We start from the raw sequence: 12,756 nt of genomic DNA on the forward strand, positions 1-12,756 counted from the left end.
TTAATATTTTTATTAAATATTTCTGTATTAGCAAATTGATAAACAGATGATCATATATCTTGCGTACTAAATATTTAATATATTAAATATTGTATTTTCAGTTTGCTAATTTTTCTGTTTTTATCACATTATTTTTTTGAGACTGTGAATTCTTTATTTATCTTTTCTATACTGATAATTGATTGACTCTAAGTTTTTTTTTAATTTAGTAGTGTTTTATTAAAGTATTGATTTTCTTTTTTTTTTTTCTTTTTTTTTTACTGGATGTTTATTGTTTTTAACAGGAATAACATACAAAATAACATATCAAAATTACATAAATTAAAAAAAAATTACAAACATGTAGTGCTGTGCAATGGTTAATCATGATTAATTGCATCCAAAATAAATGTTTTTGTTTACGTAATGTGTGTGTGTGTGTACTGTGTATATTAATTATGTATATATAAATACACACACATGCATGGATATATTTAAGAAAAATATATGTTTATATATGAAATATATTTATATAGAATATTATATATGTCAATGCATGTAAATATTTTCAGAATACATACTGTATACATAATAATCATACACAGTACACACACATATATTATGTAAACAAAAACATTTATTTTGGATGCGATTAAGTAAGGGATAATCAATGGTTTGCCATGCATTAAAGGGTTTTAATTGCCCAACGTGGGGGCAAAGAACCACCCAACACGAAGTGAAGCGCATTTAAAATCCTTTAATGCACGGCAAGCCATTGATTATCCCACTTATTCCATGGTCATTTACTACACAGCACTACAAACATACCCATACTCCCCACCCGTGTATAACAACAACATTAAATTTGAGAAGAAATTACTACATTTTACAAGTTATGTCTATTGATTTATCAGTTTCTCAAATTAATATCACATTTTACCCCTATAGTAAGTGTTACCCCAAATGTAGTCATGACATTTGTAGTCATCACACATTTGAGATGCATGTTCATACCAGGTGTGAACAGACCACTTGTGGTTGGATCACTCATGATAAACACTGATATCAAGTGTAAACAGGGCTAAAATCTTAATAATTGTGTGATCGCTATTAAATGTTCTGTTGAAATGTTGCATTTTAGCATGCAGTCACTTTTTCTGGATTTGACATCACAGGTTTAAGGCTGCTAGCTTTATATGACTATAACTTTGATCCTTGCCTTTCATAAAGGCTATGTCTATATAAACATTAGCCTTTCTCCATGAGTCAAATGATTCAACAAGCTCACTCAACCCCCAAAGAAATAAATGTTCCACTCACTAAAGAATTGTTTCAAACCAAATGTCACATTTTTCAACACATACCACATGATATGATCACTTGAACAGTCAGTCAACCGTTATACAAAGCCAACCCTCAACATAGGTCTGTAATTTGGCACACAAACGTCATCTCCCCATTCCAAATATTGTTTAAATATGTTGATATCTATGGCTTTGCTGTGGTGACCTTCAATTGCCAGGTAGATATCTGAGTCCTTATAGTTATGTCAGTTTGTAGTATATCAGGCTGAGTCTATCACTTTCTTTCTCTGGTGTGAAATTTCCACCCTCTAAGTGGATATGAATGAAACGCTTTCCTGCCCGGTTGTAACAACCAGCTTTTTAATGCAGGATATTTGAAAGCCTCACCGAACAAGGACAGCAGGCACCTGACGATAATTGGCCCATATAAAGCGGAAAAATCCCCTTTTAGAATCAAAGGCTCCCTGGATGCTGCGATCTGTGCGGAAGCTAATTGTTTGATTCAGGGCCACGAAAGAGATTTTTTGAATGGGACGTGTCGGCCTAAAAAGAACAGAACAGCTGGGTACATCCCTGCGCTCAGCAGCCCCCTTTCTTTCTCTCTCTCACTCTCTTTCTCTCTAGTTTTTATCACCTAAAAAACTTTTGTGACTCTTTTTTTAATTTTTTTTTTTCGCTAAATAGATGCTCACTCCTTTTCACACTTTGTATTGCATGTTTGTTTGAGTACTTTTACAGATTTTAAAGCTGTAATTATAATGAGTGCTTCTAAGGTAGAATATACTTGAAATAGTCCTCATTTTCTTTTCTTTTCTTTTCTTTTAAATAAGATATGTATATGGATGTATATGGACCTCAAAAGCAGTCGTAAGTAGAACAGTTATATTTGTAGCAATAGCCAACAATACATTGTATGGGTCAAAATTATTGATTTTTCTTTTATGCCAAAAATCATTAGGATGTTAAGTAAAGATCATGTTCCATGAAGATATTTTGTAAATTTCCTACCATAAATATATCAAAACTTCATTTCTAATTAGCAATATGCATTGCTAAAAACTTCATTTGGACAACTTTAAAGGTGATTTTCTCAATATTTAGATTTTTTTTGCACCCTAAAATTCCAGATTTTTTAGATAGTTGTATCTCGGCCAAATATTGTTCTATCCCAACAAACCATACTTCAATGGAAAGCTTTTTTTGTTCAGCATTCAGATGATGTATAAATCTCAATTTCAAAATTCCGAAATATTCCAGGGTCACATATTATTGATATATTTAGGTCCAGTTGTATTGGTCTGAAAGAAGAAAGTCATATACACCTAGGATGGTTGAGGGTGAGTAAGTCATGGGGTATTTTTTATTTTTAGGTGGACTATCCCTTCTTTTTAGAGAGAGCATACTCATCGAATTGCAGGGTAGATGCAAAGAACAACAGACCCGGTCTGGGGTGATGGTTGAAGGTGGTAGTGGCTCTTCATCATGAGGGGATGTTGGAGTTTTGCCTCATTACTGTTGCAGTCTTTTATTATGGCCTGTTTTGTTCTCTGTCATTTGTTCACTTCGCAATACCTCTTGGCCCCAGTTTTTCTGCATCCACAAAAGGCTTTGTCAGCTCACCCAAGTCCTATGTGGGGGTTTGTGATGCATTCACATTACTTAAAGATAACCTATAGTCATGGTGAACTTCAGTCCCTGCCTTAAAGGAGAAGTTCACTTCCAGAACAGAAATTTACAGGTAATTTACTCACCCCATTGTCATCCAAGATGTTCATGTCTTCCTTTCTTCAGTCGTAAAGAAATAATATTTTTTGAGGAAAAAAGTTCAGGAATGTTCTCCATACATTGGACTTCAATAGTGTCAACTCCCAAAATGCAGTTTCAATGCATTTTCAAAGGGCTCTAAACGATCCCAGCCAAGGAAGACAAGTCTTATCTAGCAAAATGAGCAGTTAATTTCTAAAAAATATGTACAATTTATATATGTTTTAGCCTCAAATGCTCATCTTGTCTAGCTTTGTGTGAAATCTGTGTATTACGGTTCATGACAGTTAGGGTATGTTGAAAAACTCCCATCTCATTTTCTCGCTGTTTTACCTTCTTTTATGACCCTCCTTGTGCATTCACTTTGTAAACACTGGGTCGGTACTTCTGCAGCGATGTAGGGTGATTTTTGAAGTTGGAGGAGAAAATGAGATGGCAGTTTTTCCCCCATGTATTCACCCATGAATTGACCAACTGTATTGACCCAGAATGCACAGAGTTCACGCAGAACTAGACAAGATGAGCATTTACGGTTAAAAAGTAAATGAATTATAAATTTTTTTAGAACATAACCAATCATTTCGCTAGGTAAGACTCTTCTTCCTCAACTGGGATTGTTTAGAGTCCTTTGAAGCTGCATTTAAACTGCATTTTGGAAGTTCGAACTCCCAGGCACCATAGAAGTCCACTATGTGAAGAAAAATTCGGAAACGTTTGCCTCAAAAATCATAATTTCTTTACGACTGAAGAAAGAAAGACATGAGAATCTTGGATGACAAGGGGGTGAGTAAATTGTCTGTAAATTTTTGTTCTTTAATGTGCCTTTAATATATTTCAGACTTATACCATCTGATGTTTCCTTTAAGATTTTGGTTCTTCCTTGTCTGGAGAATGAAGAGTGTGCCAAATATTTTATTGCATTGTTTTATTGTTTCACTTAATTATTTGTTATATTTGTTAATTAGTTATATTTTGATTGAGTTGATTTGAACTGGATCCTGGTAGTCCAGTTCACTCTCGATCAACTCTCATCGAAACAGTGCTGATCAACAATTAATGCAATTAAAACTCTATTCAAATCATTAGGCCGACAGAATAACAGACCTTTGTTTAAGAGGGTCATGCATGCCATCCATTTGAAGCAGAAGAGTCGTTCATCCTCTTTCCTCCTCTCTCAAGCGCACACACACATACACCCTTTTTCTCAAGCCAAATCACATAGTTTGCTTGAACCCAGCTTGGGGGCTTTTTTTTCCACACACTTCCACTAAAGTACCCTGTAGAGCATACAAGGACAGCAGATCAAATGGGAAGATCCAGCTGTAGGTGGGAAAAGAGGGAGTGTAGGGTCAGGTGGAGAGAATGGGGTCCAAGGGACTGCTGTTTACATCAAAAAGATGGGCAGTGCATCTGTCTCAAGCAAACTTGTGTGAGCACACTTACACACGCACAACCTTATGCCATCTTTTTTTTGAAGTGGATGTCAGCTTGAATAGGGGACATCAAAGCTGGGGCCTTGTCGTCTTTCTCGCTTATGGAGCCACAAAGCCCCACCCTGGCGTTCTTGTCCCGTGGAACTCTGCGGGCTGCTTGAAAGTGGCGCGAGTCGTAGCCTTTGCAGCAAGAAAACAGAAAGACCTTCTCGTACTGAAGGACCGCACACCTCCTCTGGAGCTGTAATGTCTATTCTGCTAGAAAACCATTGTGCAAGTGGCACCTCAGAGCGGCCTGCTTCACCTTTCTTTTTCCTGCAAATAGTTGCCGTTTTAGGGCAACAGGGTGCTGCTGAAAATAAAAGAGGGGAATCTTGCGGACAGTCTCGGAATGAACACATCAAACGCCTCTTGTTTGGCACAGCTCCTTGTCTTTCCCACAGTCCCAGGTTGGCCCCACTTTTTGTGCAAGGAACATGCCGTTCCCCTCCACTTATGCTTGGCTTTGAGATTGGGAAATGTTGAGAACCGTATTGAATGAGTGTCACATGTGTGTTAACTGCAAAGCCGCAGCTTTAACCTGCTAGAGTTGGAGGCTTCAGTTGGCTCAGAGTGGTTTGATGTCCACAGACATCGCTGTACCCTCAACTTGAGGATATTTTCTGTGCTGTCTGTCTGGCTGGTATGTGCAAACTTGCACCTTGTGTGTTTGAATGTATGTGGGAACTCATGCGTGGTGCTATGCTTTACTGGCACAGGCTGTGATGTCCACAATACAAGGAGACTGCGGTTTCCAAGTGGCCAGCTCCTTCCCAGAAATGACATGCTTTCTGGCCGCTGTCCAGATGTGCTCTAGCCCAGCAGGGTTGATGGAAATGTATCAGAAGTTTGCTAGAAAGCTTGTTCAGATGATCTTGTTCTAATGTGGTTCTTCCTTGTTTTGGTACTATGTTTACATGCAATTAAAACATGCATTTACAGTTGAATCAAAAGTTTACATACACATTGCAGAATCTGCAGAATGTTATTTTACCAAAATAAGAGGGATCATACAAAATGCATGTTGTTTTTAATAATTTACATACAGTCCACAAGAGAAAATAAGCTGAATTTATAAAAACAACCCAGTTCAAATGTTTACATACACTTGATTCTTAATACTTTGCTGTTACCTGAATGATCCACAGCTGTGTGTTTTTTTGTTTTGTAATAGTTGTTAACGAGTCCCTTGTTTGATTTCAACAGTTAAACTGCCTGCTGTTCTTCAGAAAAATCAGTTCCCACAAATTCTTTTTGAATTTTAAGATCTTGGGAAACAAGTAAGTATCTTCTGTAGCTTCTGAAGGGCAGTACTAAATGAAAAAATATGATATTTAAGCAAAATAAGAAGAATGTGCAAATCTTCATTCTGTTCAGAAGTTTACACCCCTGGGTCTTAATGCATCATGCTTCCTTCTGGAGCACCAGTGAGCATTTGAACCTTCTGTAATAGTTGCATATGAGTCCCTCAGTTGTCCTCAGTGTGAAAAGATGGATCTCAAAATCATGCAGTCATTGTTGGAATGGGTTAAAATGCACAAAAATGCTAAAAAACCAAAGAATTAGTAGGACCTGAAGGATTTTTCTGAAGAGCAACAGGCAGTTTAACTGTTCAGGACAAAAAAGGAATTCATGAGCAACATGTAAAAAAAAACAAAACAGCTGTGGATCATTCAGGTACCAGCACAGTATTAAGAATCAAGCATATGTAAATGTCACTTTTGTCTTTTTTTCACTCTTTTATGTGAAATATCTTATTCTGGTCAGTACTAAATAAAAAACAACATGCATTTTGTATGATCTCTCTTATTTTGGTACAATGATTAACATTCGGCAGATTCTGCAAGTGTGTATGTGAACTTTGACTTAAACTGTACATGCATTAATTTGAACGTAGTTGTCCATAATCTTTTTTTTTTAATTCCAGAGTTCGTGCCATATGTGAGCTGTTAGCTGCTGATTCTTCCGTGATGTTATACAGAAACTATGCTTTGGAAGTCAGTTGAATGCATACAAACATTGCAGTCAAGTTTTTGAGTCAGTGCTTCTCCTTTAATTTTTGCACAGTTTTTGTTTTTCTTTTGCTGAAAAGCACAGCCTCAACTAGCTCTCTCTTAATAACAGTCTCTGTAGCATGAACGCTATACAACGATGTACTATTTTTGGAAAAGGGCGGTATTTGTGGGTTTACGCTCTGCATGTATGCTGATTACAAGGCAGCATTGACACACGACACCCTGCTGCATGGTCTGTGGTTCAGCCCAAATATCAGGCACCCATCAGCTGTGGCATGGGGGACACCACCTCTGACTTTTTATAGTCTGGGGTCCCTGCCCCTAAAAACCTCAAGTTTACATTGGCAGCATAGTGCAGCGCATGATGTTAGCGCCTAACCTCAGCTAGAACAACCCATTACGTATTGGTTTGGAAATGGAATAGAGTGAATTTTCTTTTCTTGGTCCAAAGTGGCAGTATTTTTTGGCGAAGTATTGTGCAATAGTATTGCTCACAGAATAACATTTGCCCAGATTTTTAAAAATGTATTTAATTATGCATCCGAAATGGCTAAAAATGACACAGTTCTCTTTTAAAATTTCTCAGGGCATGCATGATGTTAAAGAGATGAAAATTCTGTTGTTAATTACTCACCCTCATTTCATTCCAAACCCGTAAGACCTTCGTTCATCTTTGGAACTCAAGTTAAGATATTTAATGAAATGCAAGTGCTTTCTGACCCTGCATAGACAACACATTCAATGCCCTGGAAGGTAGTAAGGACATCATTAAAATAGTCAGTGTGACATCAGTGGTTCAGCTGTAATGTTGTCAAGCTACAAGAATACCAAAATTCGACCATTTTTTTCTCTTCTGTGTCCCATGTCACATAGACTATTTTAACCATGTCCTTACTACCTATCTGGGCCTTGAACGTGCCAGTTGTGTTGCTGTCTATACAGGGTCAAAAAGCTCTCTGACTTCATCAAAAATATATTAATTTGCGTTCCGAAGATGAACAACGGTCTTATGGGTTTGCAACGACATGAGGGTGAGTAATGAAAGACAGAATTTAAATTTTTGGGTGGACTATACCTTTGGGCCAGATTTACTAACAGTTTGCGCCAATGCAAAGCATCTTTTGGCATTAAAATAGTACTGTGAAGATTTACTTAAGATGCACAGTGAAGAATTAGCCAAGAAATTGCCAAACAATGTTATTTTTAATTTGCTTCAGGAAATAAAAGACAACTTGGAACCCTCAACTAGGAGGAGTCGCACAATACCAGGTCTATTAAACCTTCTAGCAACCCTTCATTTTTTTGGCCTCCGGTCCTTTTCAGTCTATAGAGACAGAGCGACACAGTCATAATCTGAAAACCACACCCACTGGGGGGAAACAATCCAACGCTCTCCATTGACTTTGTATTGCGGGAAGCTGCCTCTTTGTTGTCTCTTACTTATAACAAAAAACAAAACAATGTCTAAAAGCTGCTATGTAACAAGGTGTACAGTAAACAAGCTAGAAAACCCAGAACTACATTTTTATAGGGTGTTGACCCAAAAAACGAGCGTTTAAGAACACAAAAGTAGAGCGCAACATGTCATATTACTCTGAAAACTACGCCCACTGGAGGGAAACTTAATCGCGACAGGAAACAATCAGTATTTTTAACCATGTGAAAGGATTATTTCACCACCCTATGTAAACCTGAGAGGAGGAGATGTATTGAGAAACTAGATTTTATTGGTCTACGGCAGTGCTCCTTTTCCTTACCTTCCGTTTGCTGGAGGAATTATCCAACTGAATGGCTCAACGTGAAATACCCTGACACTCACAATTATTCACAACGCTTGTTTTTTGGGGTCGACAGATTATAAAAACTTGGTTCTGGGTTTTTTAGCTTGTTTACTGTACGCCTTGTCACATATCAGCTTTTAGACATTGTTCTGTTTTTTAATTAAAGTCAGAAATGACAGGGAGGCAGCTTGTCCCAACCCCACCCCCTCCCCCCAAGTGTGGGCATGGCCTAAATGCACTCTGTCTCTATTGTAGCTTTATTATTTCTTTATTCTTTATTTGTGACTACACTAATTTGTGCTGCGCTTGGTATATTGCGTTGGTCGATATGTAAATGAGATGTTGCGTCTGTGTTCTTTAATTTGCGCGTTGTCAGTAAATCACCTGCAGAAATTTCCACACCCGTCGGCGCCGTTTTGGAATTGCGATTTTATTGACATCGATGGTTCCATGAAGAACCTTGAATATCCATGGAATGTTTTAAATGCAGAAAATGTTCTTTATAGTGAAAAAAGGTTCATTTAAGAACTCTTCACTGAAAGGTTGTTTGAGGGATGAAAAATGGTTCTTCTATGGCAACACTGTAAAAACACCCTTTTGGAGCCTTTATTTTGAAGAGTGAAGGAAACAACATTACAGAAATAGAATGCATGAGGCTGAGTAAATGATGACAGAACTGTTATATATGGGTTTGCTGGCTGTTTTGAATCTGATGGTAAATGATGTAGTGTTGCTTACATTCAGGGATGCACGTACATCATCGCTGTTTTCGGCATGGTCCTTTTCAGCCAGCTAACAATGCATCAAAAATAGACCTACAGCACTGCCTGTAAACACTGTAATCAGTGTCTCCCCCTACAGATATTTGTAGCGATAACATTCTGCATCCCTCTTTTGGAGACTGTGTTTTCTGACTTGTTTTTGTCCTCTCTATCCTACCTCCCATCTTGTCCACATTTCTTCTTCTCCTTATGAAGTGTATAGCTGCTGCCACGCTCCACCGAAAAGATTGTACAAGTCTATATCCGTCTGTGCCTGTTCCTTTCATTCTCTCTTTTTATATTCTTTGAACGTCCACACTGTCCCGGCTCTGATTTTCCCAGATGGTTAGGATAAGGGACACCTGCCATGTTCACAATCACCTGTTTTGGTTCCTTTGGAACAAGCCCTTTGCTGGAAGGCCGCCTCAACTGTTTGAAGACAACTTGAACAACGGTTAAAAGACAAAGCAATGCACTTTCAGGAGATATCTTGTATTAGATGTGCTCAGGATTTGTGACTGTTCAGTATGAAGAAGCATTTAGATTCTTTCTGTTGTGTCTGAACAGGTAAAAAACCTTTTTACTTTGGGTTTTTATCAGTGACTCAATCGCTGCCTTTGGTGCAGTATAAATCTTTTCAAACCTTTGGATCATCAGTAATGTTTATCTGTGTTTAGCCAGGGTTGTGTGGTAAACCTTGACATATCAGTGCACAACCCAAACAGATGGATCACCTTCTGCTAATGATTGTCAAATTTTAACAGGGTCATGCCCTCATCAGTAGATTAGGTGCTCATTAACATTGTCATTAACCCAGAGTTGATCTTTCCTGTCCCAGGTTTGATTTGTGTGTTGTTTGAGGTTCATCCTTTTTTATTATTGTTGCTTTGTTTTTCCATTCAGGATGTCAGAGGCCTGTGGGTCTGTCACGGTGCAAGGCCAAAGTTTGCTCTTACAGCGGCTGGTACTACTGCCCAAGTTGTCACCAGGACAACCTCTTCCTCATACCTGCTCGTCTACTGCACAACTGGGACACTAACAAACACAAGGTTTGTGTACAGACCCATATACCCAATCCATATCTTTAATATTGTTAAAGGTTTCCTTGGTGAGTTTAGGAATCAGCTTTTGCACCAACCAACAAAACAAACCAGTCGTCCAACAAAAGCTGAAAGAGATTATGATTAACAACACTGTTTTTGTGGCTCAGGTGTCAAAACAAGCAAAGGAGTTTTTGGAGTTTGTTTATGAGGAGCCCCTGTTAGATGTCCAACAGTTGAACCCGTGTCTGTATGAGCATTGCGAGGCGTTGGCGGCCGTTCTCAAATTGAGACAGCAGCTCCAGTCTCTCAGGGCCTACCTCTTCAGCTGCCGGGCCACAGTGGCAGAAGACCTCCGCCGCAGGTGAGCGATGCCAAAGAGTAGGAACAGAAAAGATAGGGGAAATAAAAGTAAAACAGATTAAATATGACAAAATGGTGCATTTTTATAATATACACTGTATCTGTTTGAACTTTTGCTGGGTTTGAATTAACACTATAGTATAGTGGTCAACCAATAACAATGTTTTAGTTGACAATATGGCTACTGAACTATTTTAACGATTTTAACAATAGTAAATGTCATGTATTCAAGTTGCAGATATTAAATGCATTATAAAATATTGCACACAGTTGAAGTCAAAACACATACATACACCTTGCAGAATCTGCAAGATGTTAATTATTTTACCAAAATAAGAGGGATCATACTAAATGCAAGTTATTTTTTATTTAGTACTGACCTGAATAAGATATTTCACATAAAAGATGTTTACATATTTTGCATCGTGTTTCCTTCTGAAGCAGTGAGCATTTGAACCTTCTGTAATAGTTGCATATTAGCCCTTCAGTTGTCCTCATTGTGAAAAGATGGATCTCAAAATAATATACACAAAAATGCTGAAAAAGCAAAGAATTTGTGGGACCTGAAGGATTTTTTTGAAGAACAGCAGGCAGTTTAACTGTACAAACAAGGGACCCATGAATAACTATTACTAAACAAACAAACAAAAAAACACGGCTGTAGATCATTCACATAATAAGAAATTGTATGTAGACTTTTAAACAGGGTCATTTTTGTCAGTTCAACTATTATGTTCTTGTGTGGACTATATGTAAACGTCTGTTATGTGAAATATCTTATTCAGGTCAGTACTAAATTAAAAATAACATGCATTTTGTATAATCCCTCTTATTTTGGTAAAATAATTAACATTGTGCAGATTCTGCAAGGTGTATGTAAACTTTTGACTTCAACTGTATTTATAAATAGAATGAGTAAACACTTTCATTCTACATATTTGTAATGTATTTCAAATAACTTTTAATAAATGTTCATATCTTTTCATATTGTGTATGGAATGTGAATGAACTTGATATTGTAATTTATTTATTTTTGACTTTGTTGATATTGGTTGACCACAACTGTAGTATTGTTCTTCAGTGTTCTTCAAACAAATATTAAAGTGATAGTTCAGCCAAAAATTCTGTCATTTATTACTCGCCCTCATGTCGTTCCAAACCCGTAAGACCTGCGTTCCTCTTCTGAACACAAATTAAGACATTTTTGATGAAATCCAAGAGCTTTCTGACCTTGCATAGAAAGTAACGTAGCTACCACATTCAAGGTCCAGAAAGGTAGTAACGACATTGTTAAAATAGTCCATGTGACATCAGTGGTTCAACCTTAATTTTATGAAGCCACGAGAATACTCTGCACAAAGAAAACAAAAATAAAAACTGAAATTTCTTCTCTTCCCTCTTAGTCACAAAAAGTATTCTCATAGCTTCATAATCTATAATCATTTGTTTACCAATAGATTTGTCTGGTTAAAGAAGGGTTAGTGAAACTGATCTCAAATTGGACTAATATAAACGTGAGGTTTTTTTTTTCTCACCTACCAAAAAACAACCATGGAGCAAGAGCAAAACATTCTTGGAAGACTGTAGAAGTAGCAGTTTTTTCCATTTATACTTATATGTGTGTGTGTGTGTGTGTGTGTGTGTGTGTGTGTGTGTTTTATTTTTTTATTATTATTATTATTATTAAGAGCCCACTTAAGAGATTGTATTGTTCTTAGTTACATCAAAATAGTTGATTGAGTTATGAAGTCAGTAAGATAAGGCAAGTTCGGAAATATTTCACTGATATCAGTGCATGAGTGTATAAATATTTCCTAGTTATTGTAGTCTGGTGATTCTGATTACAGTGATTGATTCAGGCCAGCAGGGACACACACTGAGCTTTTCCACTTTCTGCTTTGCAGATTTATAAGATGGGACTGGTAGTGAATATATTGTGGAACAATATAAATATTTGTGAAGTCTTGCAAGACACCTAAAATAGTGGATGACTGCTGCTGTTTGCATCTGGCTTGTAGCCATGCCAGTATGTACAGCTAAGTTGTAATATATACATATGTATTAAGCACGTAGTACTAACAAATTATGAATTTTTAAAAGCTGTTTCAAGGAATGCATTTGGTTGCTGGGAATAAGATCCTGAAGCAGATCTTTAGTGGATTCCTAAGGGCCAGGTTCAGCACGAATGTGAAGGAGCTGTGTTTATGTGAAGTTTTCGGCGCTAAAAGGCTTGTCTATGTGATGAATGCTTCACGATCCTACCAGGGTCAATGTGGA

At 37.3% G+C, this 12,756-nt stretch overlaps 1 protein-coding gene across 4 annotated transcripts in view; it reads left to right on the forward strand.

Moving 5' to 3' along the window:
- The window catches only part of plekhm3 (pleckstrin homology domain containing, family M, member 3), a 53,865-nt gene that overhangs the window by 16,130 nt on the left and 24,979 nt on the right, over nucleotides 1-12,756 (forward strand). For all 4 annotated transcript variants that reach the window (XR_007828440.1, XM_051119384.1, XM_051119382.1 and 1 more), the window contains exons 4-5: nucleotides 9,980-10,125; nucleotides 10,287-10,480. Coding sequence is in view for 3 of the 4 variants with exons in the window: in XM_051119384.1 (XP_050975341.1) it covers nucleotides 9,980-10,125; nucleotides 10,287-10,480 (340 nt within the window). In the remaining variant the exon portion in view is untranslated. The remainder of the gene's footprint in view (nucleotides 1-9,979; nucleotides 10,126-10,286; nucleotides 10,481-12,756) is intronic.

This window comes from Labeo rohita, chromosome 9, assembly GCF_022985175.1.
Source record: "Labeo rohita strain BAU-BD-2019 chromosome 9, IGBB_LRoh.1.0, whole genome shotgun sequence".
Taxonomy (NCBI): domain Eukaryota; kingdom Metazoa; phylum Chordata; class Actinopteri; order Cypriniformes; family Cyprinidae; genus Labeo; species Labeo rohita.